General features: G+C 45.1%; 1 protein-coding gene across 1 annotated transcript; it reads left to right on the top strand.

Annotated features, from left to right (window-relative positions):
• The first annotated feature begins 486 nt into the window (after window positions 1-486).
• On the top strand, window positions 487-11,732 carry LOC147880731 (protein trichome berefringence-like 7). Its single transcript, XM_087371153.1, has 4 exons — window positions 487-1,741; window positions 1,896-2,285; window positions 11,080-11,238; window positions 11,329-11,732. The coding sequence occupies exons 1-4, from the start codon at window positions 1,281-1,283 to the stop codon at window positions 11,636-11,638; spliced, it is 1,320 nt and encodes a 439-aa protein (XP_087227279.1). The 5' UTR covers window positions 487-1,280; the 3' UTR covers window positions 11,639-11,732.
• The last annotated feature ends 2,554 nt before the right edge of the window (window positions 11,733-14,286 follow it).

Raw genomic sequence — 14,286 nt, 5'->3', positions numbered from 1 at the left:
TGGCCACTAGCCATCTAACCTGGATAGTAGCATCCATAACAGCCTGCTTACTGGATAGGGGAAAAATAGCATTCCTACTATCCGAAGCCTCATATCTGGTTACCCAAATCCTATGTAGTATCGCGTATCTAATAATGTTCCATAGTACAGTTCGATTCGCTCCTAGATCCACGCCAAACATAGTAGCTCCCTTGGATATGAACTCCAAACCCAGCGTCTTAGCACAGAGTGTTCGAACGCTCCGGACAACACGAGTGGACATACCGCGTGTCCTACATGTCCTATACCAACAAAAGCGATTCCCTATGTAGTTTGTCAATAACGTTCATGGTGGTAAGGATCCTCACCCCCAAAAGAGGTGCTGCAGGGACATGGCTGCCAACCGGGAAGTGGCCACCCACCTCACTTATCTTCGGAGTTAGCTTATGAACCACTCACAACATGTGAACGTTATTGACAAACTATATAGGGAATCGCTTTTGTTGGTATAGGACATGTGGTATGTCCACCCGTGTTGTCCATATAGGACACGCGGTATGTCCACTGAGCGCCGCTCTAAAGAGCCTCAAAGGGGTGGTGTGGTCAACAAAGACGCTGACTAGCACAACCCCCAACAATGGATTGCTAAGAGTAAGAAGAACTGAAGATGAAGATGCTTGGGACTAGTTGTTGTATGTTGCTCGTCAAGCTCAGCTGCTGTTGTGATAAAGATGCTCCATTTGATCCTTGACAATCGCTGAATACCTTTCAATGATGTGATCCTTTCAGCTGCTCCTCTGCTTCGTCATCTGTTCTTTGCACCTCTCTCCGAGCTATCCCTCCTGTTTGTTAGTGCTGCATCTTGTCACGCTCTGTGGAACATCTCACTCTTCCTTTAGAATTCTCACCTGGATCTTTGGCAGATCGGATCGGATGTATTTGAGCATTTTGAGAACCACACCCTTTTTACATACCCGACAAGATATCCATTCCCACAGTCGTCTTACGATTAATCCCAAGTGCTCCTCTGAAGTTTGCAAATCATTGCGTAGGGCTTAAGTGACAATCTTGACCAATGCGTTTCAAAGTGTTCTCTTGGCTGTTAAAATGTTGCCTTTTGACCTCAGAATGAGACCGATGCGGTCTGAAGTTTCCTCTCTGCTATGAAACAAAGCTTATTCAGGCTGTCAAATTCTTAGCACGATCATCCGGCAGATGTGAGGTTTTCGACGCGTGAAATTAGAGGTTTATTAAAACGAATGAACTTATGCCCCTTCAGTGGGTGACTTTAGAGTTCTCTGATGTGGAGCATCTTTACAGTTATATTGCATCTTTCTAGGATTTCGGATCATGGGCGTCTTCTTAGGCAAAGCACCCCTGAACGGCATCGAAAGTTGCTTGTTAGATTCCGTTTCCTCGCTCTATCAATCTGTTCTTGCCTCATCTCGTTGTTCGTTCTGCTGACATCTTCCCACTTTGGTTCTTGGCACGTCGGTCATGGTACTACCGAAAACCATAAAGCTCCTGCCTTGTCCTACCTTCATGAAGCTGGAGGCAGCATCATACAAGTGGGCTCTGTGAAACGCCCTTTAGCTGGTTGTGATATTTACACTGGAACATGGGTTCATGATGGGTTATCTATTGTGTATAATTCGTCTACTTGTCCTTTTGCTGAAGCTGGATTCAGCTGTCAGGATAACGGGCGACCAGATTCTGACTATTTAAAATGGAGATGGCAGCCCCTTGCTTGTGACATCCCAGGGTAAAGACGACCCCTGGTTGTGACTATCAGCGTTGCTTTCGTAAAGTTGCGAGGTCTCTTAAACCTTTGCTAAAGGGATAAGCAACAGGATCAGATTTCTGTTCATTTTCTGCTCCGTCTCTGCTGATACAATCGTTTCACATCTTTTCTGCAGGTTTGATGCCACTGTTATCAGAAGAAAGCTGAATGGCTTGCGAGTTGCATTTATAGGCGATTCTATGGGGAGGACCCAATGGGAGTCTTTTATTTGCCTACTTATGGCAGATGTTCAAGACAAAGGATCTGTCTATGAAGTTAATGGGAATCCCATAACAAAGCAAATGCCTTATTTGGCTGTGAGATTTAGTACTTTCAACTTCACAATTGAGTATTATCGTTCACCGTATCTTGTATTGGAGGGTGCACCACCTAAACATGTTCCAAAAAGGGTTCGTTCAACCCTTAAGCTGGATAAACTGGAAAACTCAGAATCAAAGTGGCTAAGTGCAGATGTGCTAGTGTTCAACACAGGGCATTGGTGGACACACTCTAAGACTTTTGGAAGGTACGATCTTTGTGTAGACAGATAAAACAACGATAGATTTAGCATTTTATTGCGGGATTTACGATAATGATGTGCCCACCCATAAAGCTACGTGTGGAACTCAATGTATGATGCAACATGTGAATATGAAATACTCCTTTATTGTAATATACCTTTGTAAGACTAGAATAAGTCTAATCATGCAAATTTAGATTTTTTGTTGTTCTAAAGAATAAAAATCTACATAGAAAATAAAAGAGAAAATGAAAGAGAAGAAAAAAGAGGTAAACAAAAACTTTCGTGAAAAACAAAAGGAAGACATACTTAGCAAGCAAAGCAACACTTATGTCGTCATCAGTGCCCAAGCATAAGCAACTATATAGGGTTTCTAAAGACCCGCGGAGTCTCCTTTATTGTAACTCGTTTTATTGCCCTTGTTTTACATTGTCAGCTTGTTGCTCAAGGAATACCCACACGGCTGTGTTTTTCTTAGGTTTGTGATCACTCTGCTCCCAGCGCAGGTCACCTCTCAGTTTGGTAATATTAGTGTCATTACAAGGATGATGGTGTTAATTGCTTTGCATGTGCACCTAAGAGCAGGAGCCTTGCATAGCTGTCCTACCACTTGCTAGGCCATTGAGATAGATAGTTGGATATGCTACTCAAATTGAGCATGAGCGTCATGTGTCTTATGATTCTTCTTACTCCTCAAACTAGAGAGTGAGATTAAAAAGAAGATCACAATTCTTGGATTGACTTGTGTGAAATATTTGAAAGATCTAATGTTAAAATTCCTTTCACTTATATTTCAAAAAACTTCTCTTGTCAAGAATTGCAATTAGGAAATCACCGTTGCGTTTAATTGAGACTATCTTCAAAGCCCATTTTCTCTTTAGCTTTTAGCTTATACTATTTTTGGATGTCATCTCGTCCTAGGTAGTGATTTGCTTTTATATATACCTGACACGACCCCAGCGCCCCTGAAAATCTGGACTTGCAAACACAGGAAAGCAAACCATAGAACAACGATGGAAATCACAGGCATGCTCACCACTCAACCATGACATCCAGGACTCGGATCTCCCCTTCAAGCCACAGATTGAGCTACTGGCACACTGGCCCATCGCCCAACTATGGCCTAGCATCCCATACCAGCGGATGGCACCCACAAGGGTCCTGGATCTATTGCTGGGCCTTGGGCTAGGCTAGAAAGCAGGTGCGCGTCTGCAACACTGTCCAAGATCCAGACTAGCAAGGAAGAGCTAGGCTTGCTCTGACTTGCATCCCTGAAAACTGAACCCCTGGGCTCCTTATATAGGCTCGAGTCGAGTGCTGCTAAAAACAACAGAAACCCTAACTCGTCCGTTGCCCTTGCAACTCAACTTGAGAATCAACTACCTAGCCCCTAGTCTCTCCAGGCTACCTGAGCTAGTCCTGTGTGCCTAAAGCACACGTCATATCACATGACATACTCCCCTTTCTCCAAGAACTCACTCCTGAGTTCATAAGAAAGTCTTGAAACTCTCTCTGAAGGTTAGTCAATGTCTCCCATGTACAATCCTCTTGGACACGATCCTTCCACTTAATCTTGTATTCAGTTATCGTCCTATTCCTAACTTGACGCTCACGAAATCTAAGAATACTTTCAGGTTCGTGCGGAACAAAGGTCAAATCTTCAACCTCTATAAGTACTCAAGGAGTTATTATCTGATCGTCAGCACCCAGTACTTCCTTTAGTCTACTGACATGAAAAACTGGATAAACTCTTACGCTAGAAGGCAATTCTAGTTCATATGCAACTTGGCCAATTCTTCGGATAATCTTGAATGGACCACAGTATCTGGGGAATAATTTCCTAATCTGTCTAGTTCCTTGAATCCAACCATTTCTAGTAAAGTATGTTGAAATCCGTACATAACTCAAACTAGCACTTGAATGCTTTGCATTGTTATAAGCAAATTCAAACATGGGTAAATAGTCTTTCCATGAATACTGCCTCTTGGAAACATATGCACGAAGCATATCCTTCAGAAGTTGGTTTACGACTTGTCTGGCCATCAGACTGGGCTACTAAGAGTGGTATCTAACTTGTCAAAGACAAGTGTCTAGAATTCAATTGTAAACTTAGAATCCCTATCACTGGTTGTGTCAGTAGGCAACCCATACATACGAAATATTTTAATGTGTCAGAAGCCTTGTTCAAATCTTGATTCCAAGACGGACTTCCTAAGAAAGACAGTAAATCCTAGGAAAGAACGACGTTGTCTCACCGTCTGAGGTATTGGCCAATCTAAAAGCTTTTGAATACGTTTGAGATCAATGCTAACACCTTCCCTAGAAATCTTGTGTCCCAAAATGATCTCCTTCATGAAGAAGTCACATTTACTCATCTTGGCATATAGGTTATGCTGTCTTAAGAGAATTAAGACAATCCTGAGGTGGCCAATATGGTCCTCGAACTTCTTGCTATATATCAAGATGTGATCTAAGAACACAACAACGAACTGCCCAAATAGTCTCGAAACAAGTCGTTCATCATTTGCTGGAAAGTAGCGGGAGGAGTCAAACCAAAAGGTAATACGAGAGACTCGTAAGGCAAATCAATCTTTGTGAAATACTTCGCTCTTGCCAATCTGTCTATCAGACCATCTGAGCGGGGAAGAGGGTTCTATATTTTGTCACTTTATTCAAAGGTTTATAAGGTGTTTTCAGATAAGAGAGGAGGTGTTTCCAAGGGATGGAAAGCGAGGTGTGAAGGTACATTGGGCTGTCAGCCCCTTCATCCTTTCTTCCGCCTTTTCTTTTCTTCAACCCTTAGATCCCTTCCATCCTATCCACCTTCTCTTTTAGTATATCGTCCTCTTCACTTTGACATGGCGACTTTGTTTGAGATGGCAGAGAACAAGACTAGAATTCCAGTGTTGCCCACATTCCCGGTTGACCGGTAGTTAGATGGGCTCAATTACGGTGTTTGGCGGGTGATGATGGAATCTGTGCTACAGCTATACAACATGGCAGATTTCGTCTTGACTGGTGTTGGCTGACCAGATCCATGGCAAAGGACCTTGGCATCTGGCTCGGAAGGAGGCTGAGACTTTGTCCCAGCCGTGGGACCGTGTTAATGCCAGGGTAAGATCATTTATCTTTCTTAACTGTACTGCTCAGGCCTTCTATGAGCCCCTATTTGTGGGCTGTAGAGCAGTAGGTGGGCCAACCTACAGGTCGGCTACCTTGGTTAGCTATAGCCCCTGTTTTGGGGAGGTGTGTGCCCTCATTTAGGGCCTGGACAGCCCTATATAGCAGGCTGTAGTGGTCGGCCCCTAGGGCAGAGGGTCGGCTCTCATGAGCTGGCTGGTCGGTGCCCCCCTATGCTGGCCGACTAGGGGGGGAGGGGGCTGGGCTATATATGTGCCTCCCCTCTCCCCTCATTTCCCATGTTATGGAGCTAGAGCAGTCCTTCCAGCAGTGCATCTTGTGGAGCCTGGCAGAGGTGCAGAGCCGGCCCACAGCATCACCTGAGGAGCAGGGTAGTGGAGCAGTCCTTCCACTCCTCGTGCTCGCTGTTCACCTGGCTGTTGACCTGTGTGTTCTGAGCTCTCGAGCAGTCTGTTGTTTCCATGGTTTCCCCCCAGTTGTAGTGGGGTTTTCTCCAGAGATCACTTGCAGTTCTCTTTGTGCCTTTTCTCTCTCCTTTCTTTCCTTCTCAGTGTGTGTGTGTGTGTGAGGCGTGCTATCTCTCTGTCTCTCTTCCGTTCATTTCCGCTGCACTTCTCACTGAAACGTGCTTTGCCAATTTGAGTTGAATTCCGTTTCTTCTTGGAGGTGTTGTCCGAAGAATTCCCCTCCCTGGTATCAGTAGAATGTTGGAAGAAGTTCCACTTGTTCTTCCTACCGGTATCTGAGGTGGACGCACCCTCTGCCGTTGTCTACCACTTCCTTCATCCTGGATTTCTGATCTCTAGGGTAGGAATCTGGTGTAATATTCGGACCCAACATTGAAGCTAAAGCATCCATATGAGTGAGTGCTTGAATGGTGCTGGTCAAAAGAGTAACAGAAGTCTGAATGGCTTGAAGTTGCTCTGTCAACTTCAAATGATTCGCATTAACAAGTTTGAACCTCGCGTTGAGAGTAAAAGCTTCCTTTGTAACCAGATCATCATAGAGAGCTTAGTCATCCCTTCCTTGAAATCCATATCATGCTTCCCCTCGGGAAGCTTAGGATCAATTGTATCAGCCATGAAGGTTTCGTGGCAGAGAAAAGGAGGGCTGAGGCTGAATTCGAAATAAAAATCAGTGTAGGGAAAAGAGGACAGCAGGGGGATTGATGTGGCAATCCAAACAGTGAGCTAGGGGCTGCTAGAGAGAAGAGGAAACGGCAAAGCTGATGGAGAAAATAGGGGTGACTGAGCTGGGCTATGGAGCTGCAGAAAATCGGCCTGGCTGAGAGGAATTGGTGAAGGAGAGGCTGATAACAATTTCTTGCTGCATCAATATCTTGAAGTCTAGGGGCTGGAGACGGGTGGACTGAAAACTTTATAGACTGAGGTAAACCCTAGCTTTTTGAAAGCAAAGCTGTTTAAAAGCTAACTTAATCCAGCCATCCGCCTAAATTGGAATGCTTTTTTTCTTTTAGGGTTTCCAAGCATGCCAAATCCCGCTCAGCCCAGTCCCGGGCCTGGCCAGCTCTCAGCACACTCCTCCCCTTTTCTTGCAGCGCCAACCATAAAACCCTTAGCCATGAAATTCGATGCTTCCCCTAGCCTAAACCCTAAATTCACAACAGCCCTATGCATCAATGATGCAGCCCTGTGCAGACTGGTCTCCTTGGCTGGAAGTCCAACTCAAATCCGAACCCCTACTCACGATCTATCTCTCCTTGCTTCCTCAGCGATTGATCTTACACACTTTTCATGAATTCTCTCTATTCCAATCTAGAGGAAGCTATAACCCTAACCGACAAAATCATAAGCTCTTGCAGGGTATCACAGGAAATTTCAAAATTTAGTCATACCAGGAAATCTCGTCCACACCTTTTCTCTTCAGAGATTCATACCTCAGGAGTTGACTCTGATACCAATTGACACGACCCCAGCGCTCCCTAAGAACCTGGATCTGCAAACAAACACAGGACATCAACCATAGAACAATGATGGAAATCACAGGCATGCTCACCACCCAACCATGACATCTAGGACTCGGGCGTCCTCCGAGCCACAGGCTGAGTTGCTGGCACACTGGCACATCACCCAACTAGATCCCAACCAACCTGGAATCCCATACCACTAGGTGGTGCCCATAGGGGTCCTGGATCCATTGTTGGGCCTTGGGCTACGCTAGAAAGGAGGTGCGCGTCAGCATCACGATCCAGGATCCAGACCAGCAAGGAAGAGCTAGGCTCTGACTTGCGTATCTGAAAATTGAACCCCTCGGCTCCTTATATAGGCTCGAGCCCAATGCTGCTGAAAAATAGCCGAATCCCTAACTCGTCCGTTGCCCTTGCAACTCAACTTGAGAATCGCCTGCCTAGCCCCTAACCTCCCTAGGCTACCTAAGCTAGTCATGTGTGCCTAAAGCACACTTTAGATACAATCCATGCATGGGGTAACCAAGCTGCAATCATTCACAACTCGGGTACATGTAGATAATTCTAAGGCATGTCATCCTAGCTGTTTATTTGTAGGGCCTATCCTTGAAATTGCATCAACAGCCCTATTTTACTTTCCTTTGAGATACTCATGTTGAAGGCAAAGTTTGAACTTGACCCAGCCATCTCTTTTGCCTACCATTCAATTACTTTTAGTGAGGGAATACTTCTGCTTGCTGTGCTAACTCTTGATGACAAATTTAGACACGAAGCATGCAGATTGGCCGGCATTTCTTTTTTATATGTTGCATATATGGTCTTCCTGTCAGTCGTTTCCTGCTTTCATAAGCTTTTACTGTGTTCATTGTCTCCATATACTCCCAGATTGCACCCCTTATGCTCGTCCTTCATTTCAACAAATGGTTAATTAAATCTCACTTTGCCTCAGAGTTTCAAAATGTTTCCAAACTTCGTAAAAACTTGGTCAAAGTTCCAAAGACCCACCGTTTTGTTGGGGTATAGAAAAAAGGTTCCATGTATGCCCGTCATGCGTGTCAGAAAATAAGGCTTGCTTGCTTTATCTGAATGATTGTACACCACCCATAGATCGCGCTTGCACAAAGTAGATGTGGAACATATACAACTCTGAAGAAACACAACCAAGTAGACAGCCAAAATGATGTATATATCATGCTCCAGAATAGGACTGACCATAGTACAATGTGCTCCACACCTGCAGCCATTGAGAAGCTAGTTTTGGTACAGGTATCATATGGTACAGGTATCATATGGAAATTACCTTACGGCACAGTATGGCACATTCTGTATGGTATGGTACGCATCCATATTCCTGTTGCCACTAGATGGCTCCGGATCTTGGCTTTCTAGATTGGTCCCATCTTACTTTCCCATCTCATTAAAGTTAGGGATCAGCCTAGAGGATGCCATCATAAGATGTAAATGACCTGAAAGAAAATTCCAAACAAGACAACTGTCAAAGGTACACCTTTCCTGAATTAGATTCAACTTTCTTTCTCTAAACAAATGTCTCTCCACCCTTCAATTATTGAAATCGGTCTCTAATGCTAGATCATTGGGCTCTAATACCATGTGAGAAAATAGGGTTTATCCTAGCTGTTGAATGATAATAACCCATGGAACACAGTACCCTTAGAGTACAGTTCAACATGTTCACACTAGTAAGTCTGGAACGTATACAAGCTTGAGGAACATACAACCCAGTAGAAAGCCAAAATGATCTATACATGTAATGGGCAAGGGCCTGGGCCTGGAACACTCTCACTAATTGTGCGTGTCCTAGTGTGGAATGCTGACTGCATGCAGAGAGAGAGAGAGAGAGAGAGAACTGTGGACATCATAGTTATACTAACCTCTATCTTCATTCTGGGGCCTGCAATCACCAGTAATACCCCTCTGTATATTTGTTGTCTTCCTCATTGAAGAGGGCATGTCTGAGTCCCCACTGAAGGGCTATTCGGAAGCTACAGGAATGTCCATGGCTGAGGCTATGGCTGAAGGCATGCTGTAGATGCTATGGGAAAAACTGTCCCTATAGAGAAGGGATCTTTTAAGGCTATATACGAATGCTGCTGCAGAGTTCTGACCAGTCTCGACCTGCAATGTGTCCTCCTGTGCGTGCTTCCACTGCCTGCCCTTTGCCTGTCTGCAGGCTGCCATATTGCCTGTATGGCTGCTATATGTGTTAGAAAACAGAGATGGAGGTTGCTTGCTCAAGCCAACACTCCCCGCAGCGGAAGCTTGTTGAAAATGTTGCCCAGAAATCACACAATGCTAACTCAAACCTAGCTTCTTTCTTATTGTGTACACAAGTGAATATATATAGATGCAGACAGTTAATGAGCTGTACGCGCGAGAGTAGGAACAGTAAATATTTATTGCTCTAAAGATGGACAAAACCTTGTATGAGACACTTTGGACTGTTTTACTGTTGTCTATCTCCTGAATTTGGTTGTCTTGTAACACAGAAATTTCAAAGTTTGAATTAAAGCATTTCCTTCTGTTCTCTTAAGATTGTTGCATTGCACACACCTTATCCACTTGCAATTTGTGCTGCATGGAGAAACTAGCAACGGTCTAGGTTTTTCTAACAGGCACCTGTGCCCGAGTTTTGGAATGGTCTTCAGCACTCATGGTCACCTTGCCGGAGTGGGTCAGCCGCATGCACTCGCTGTGCTATCTGGATCGTGGGGATCTCCTACCAAGACGAAGGATGGAGGGAAGTCTTGCTTCCACTCCCTACCCACTTGCTGCTCCTCGCAATCTCAAGGAAAAAAATTTGAAGCTCTGATACAAATGTAACACGCAAGGTGCCTGGAACTCTCTCTCACTAACTGTGTCCATCCTAACTACTTCGTACGGCAGTGTATAATGCTGACTGTCCACAGAGAGAGAGAGAGAGAGAGAGAGAGAGAGAGAGAGAGAGAGAGAGCGCTCCTGCCTGGCATCCGCCTGTCAGAAGGCATACAGTCTATACGGTCGTTGTACGGAATGCTGTACTGCTGGTGCTAACAGCTGTCCTGCTGCTGCTGTGGGCTCCAGAGCTGCCAGCAAGGCAGCCATGCTATGGGCTGCAGCAACATATCATGCTCCGAAATAGGATTATAGTACTATAACCCCCCCTCACGATGCCTAGCAATGCCTTAGGGGGCTAATTATAGGGGAGGGTCAAGTTTGTGCTACCTCTTCTGATCTGCCCGACCATATGTGGATGGTTCCAGCCCTAAGCGTGGGTCCAACCAAAATCAACAAGATACTTCCTCTGCTGCCCATGTGGCAGCCAATTATTGTGCCTGCCATACTGCTGCCCATGTGGCAGTCCAGACAGCCCTCAGGTTGCCCATATGGTGATCTTCATCTGCCCATATGGAAGGTATTGTGCTACTGCTAAGCAGCCCAAGCCATGCAGGTATTGCTGCCCCCTTGTCCTCATATGGGGGCTCACGTGAGGTGTTAACCCATATTTCATGACAACCTGCAAGTGGGTTCCCAAAAAACGCACATATGAAAGCAATTAAAGACAACCAATTTTTATCTCATTCATAGAGCATAGAGAGAGAGAGAGAGAGAGAGAGAGAGAGAGAGAGAGAGAGAGGCTGTGAAAGGAATCTCAGGAAGGAATTCATAAGACAGGCATTTACTGAATATGTAGGGTCTCAGCAAAGGAATTGATAAGATGTGTTGTTCTGACAGGGGCTGCTACTTTCAGGTGGATAAGTCAATAAAATTGGGGATGAACCTTGAGACTGCCTATCGGCTAGCTTTGGGAACATGGGCAACTTGGGTGGAGTCAAACGTCAACTTAACCAAGACTCGAGTCTTTTTTCGGAGCTATGAGCCTGCTCATTGGGAGTAAGTGAATTGAGACTTAATATGGTTGTAATATTATACAATCATCTTGTGATCACACTACTAAGTTATAATATGTTGTGCTTTGGACAGAGGCAGTTGGCTCAATCGTCTGTGTCCATCAGAAACTAAACCTGTATTTAACTCAACTTATACGGAAGACTTCCCTCATCTACCAGTGCTGCAAGAAGTGATTCGAAGCATGAAGGCTCCAGTAACGATCTTGAACATCACATCCATGTCATCATATCGCAGAGATAGTCATGTTGCGAATTGGACTAGAGACATGAATGTGGTGGATTGTGGCCACTGGTGCCTTCCTGGACTGCCTGACTCATGGAATGTATTGCTCTATGCTGCTTTACTTCAAAGGGGAGAGGGAGTCTGGGTCCAGAAATGGTAATGGTATGCCACAGGGTGACATTCAGGAATGGACAATCTTTGTATTTGATTGTTAGATTTGCAGATTCTAGGATTAATGCAAGCAGTTTGTGTCACATGATACTGATAGTATGTGCGTGACCCATTTGCAATGAATATATCTCCTGACAAACACTAATTTATGCCTTTTGCTTCTAATATTTTCTAAATGGAAGAGGTTTTCAAAAAACATTTGGGAACAGGAAAACCTTCCGATCGTGTACTTCTTGATTTTTTAGGCAGCAATGAATTGCTGCCTACTTGTATGGAAAAGTAGGGGACATTATATAATCGACATTCTTATTATCAGGAATTGTTTAATCCTAGAGAAACAGATCTTAATTCTTGTTTATTTTATGATCCAAATACACATACCAATGCAGGTACATTTATATTTGATGCTGTGTGTGTATGTTGATGGTTTTGCATGTACAGATGACAGCTGTAGGCTCGGATCGCATGTACAATCCTAGAGGGCAGCTGTAGGCTTAGTTTGCTCGAGCAATGTTCCCGTGTGTCTCCCCTTTGCACTACTCACTTCAGTTTACTTTGGCCTGTGTTGGTTGCATCATTTGTTGCTTTGCTTTCACACACTTTCTTTAAATGTCTGCTTGTGTCACCTCTTCTGTCTTCCTAGTTGCTGCTACTCTTTGTCCTGCGTTCAAGTGCTCTCCTCCCTCTCTGTGTACAGGCTCTCTTCTCTCCTGCTCACTTCAATTTACTTTGCCCTGTGTTGGTCGCATCATTTGTTGCTTTGCTTTCACACGCTTTCTTTAAACGTCTGCTTGTGTCACCTCTTCTGTCTTCCTAGTTGCTGCTACTCTTTGTCCTGCGTTCAAGTGCTCTCCTCCCTGTCTGTGTTCAGGCTCTCTTCTCTCCTGTTAGGCTGAAGCGCTCTTACCTCCTTCGTTGCTCCTTAGTCATGAGTACCTACTTCTTGGAGCGTTGATGAAATTCTGTTTTACTCACCCAACTCTGCCTTGTGTAGTGAGTGGCCTGTGTGCAGTGTTAGACGTTTGACAACCAACACACATGTAGCATTCGGTGCAAAATTTATAGTGAGTGATTGCCATGAATATTGCGTACAACCAACAGACATGCCACATCACACTACTGTGATGTGGCTAATGGTTGTAAAGCTTTCCAAGGTGGGTCGTATATCACAAGATTGGCATTTGACAAAACATGACTAACAGCATTCTCTAGGGGTATATGCTTAGGTTATTGTCGGATAAATAGCGTCAATGCCCCACTTGTAAGCCACAAATGAGAGCTCAGGGGGTTGATACCTGTAGAGTGTTGTGCTACCTGGGTATGTGGAGAGGGAGGTGAAAAGACTGCCACATGAGAGCAGATAGTTGTAGCGGGAGAGCCTGCAGCAGGTTGACAGACAGGAAGGTCCATGGCAGGTCTGGGACAGCAAGTACAGGCCATACTGCAGCAGGTACGGAGGGTCGCAGGGCAGCCAACAAGGGCTGCAAGGGGCAGGCCTTATAGGCACGCAAAGCAGCAACAGACTTGTCGGCAAAGACCAGTCTGTGGTCTGCAGCCAACAAGGGCTGCAAGGGGCAGGCATTATAGGCACACAAAGCAGCAACAGACTTGTCGGCAAAGACCAGTCTGTGGTCTGCAGAAGCAGCGGTCAGAATAGCTTGCAGGCTGGTCAGCCAGTCTGCCCTACCAGTTAACTATGTCAGGGGCAGTTCCAGCCAAGCCCCCCCATTCTTCAGTTCAGTCTTTGTGCATTTCAGCCTCTTCTTTGGAGCAGACCAGCAGGCTGTTGAGGAGCAAAGGAGAGTGCTTCTGTGCAGCAGAAGAGGGTGTCACGGCAGTCATTCTGCAGGAGTCTTTGCACAGTCCAGGTGCACACAAAGGGGCAGATCTACCCACTGTAGAAGAGCCACATCAAGAGCAGTAGCAGACTCACTTAGAGCAGTCACTGAAGTTCATCGAGGGCGCACGATGATCTAGGGGAGGTCTACAACAGTAACATCAGTAAACAGAGCCTGTTCTTGGTGGCTTACCTCTTGTCACAGTTTTGGCTATTTTTTGTGCTTGGACATCACCTTTATTTATGAGGTTTGTTTGACCGAGTATGTGTGTATTCTCTCCATATATGAAGTGTTCTTTTCATAAGAATACAGGGTGAGTTGCCATTCAAGTTTTTGTTATGCGATCTCAAGATCTTTTTTTTATTCTGCTGCATTAGGGTTGGCTTTGGCAAGCAATCCTTTTCTCTAACATGGTATCGGAGCCAAACGTCCTACGAGCTCTGGCTTCTTGGAGATGATCAACAAGGACGGGCCTTCAGGGTGGAGACCTCACCGAGGAGGAAGGAGCATCCACATTCAGGTCTGTTGATTTGGCAGAAGAGTGCAGAAAAAGCTCAAAATGACTTTAAGTCATCCACACCCTGCCATGGGATCCAGTTCACTCATTCTGAACTTTGGCGAGTTTGGGAAGGTGGATAGAACCAACTATCCTATATGGGAAGTGAAGGTTCATATCATCTAGTGGCCAGGGAAATATGGGAGGTGACAGAAGGCATGGAGCTGAAACCTGTCGATTTGTTGGATAAGGTGGTGGAGTGCAAGTTGAGAAATGTAGTCCGTCTTTCTATAATCATCAGGA

Source organism: Dipteris shenzhenensis, chromosome 32 (assembly GCF_047967505.1).
Source record: "Dipteris shenzhenensis isolate YYH24624 ecotype China chromosome 32, Dip_SZ_1.0, whole genome shotgun sequence".
NCBI classification, from domain to species: domain Eukaryota; kingdom Viridiplantae; phylum Streptophyta; class Polypodiopsida; order Gleicheniales; family Dipteridaceae; genus Dipteris; species Dipteris shenzhenensis.
Note: the sequence above shows the minus strand (reverse complement) of the source record. Positions and strands in the feature narration are given on the sequence as shown.

Coding starts and splice junctions, on each gene's coding strand:
- LOC147880731 (XM_087371153.1), top strand. CDS start 1,281: ATGTGGAGCATCTTTACAGTTATATTGCATCTTTCTAGGATTTCGGAT. Junction 2,286..11,079: donor CACTCTAAGACTTTTGGAAG/GTACGATCTTTG, acceptor TTGTTCTGACAG/GGGCTGCTACTTTCAGGTGG. Junction 11,239..11,328: donor TATGAGCCTGCTCATTGGGA/GTAAGTGAATTG, acceptor TGCTTTGGACAG/AGGCAGTTGGCTCAATCGTC.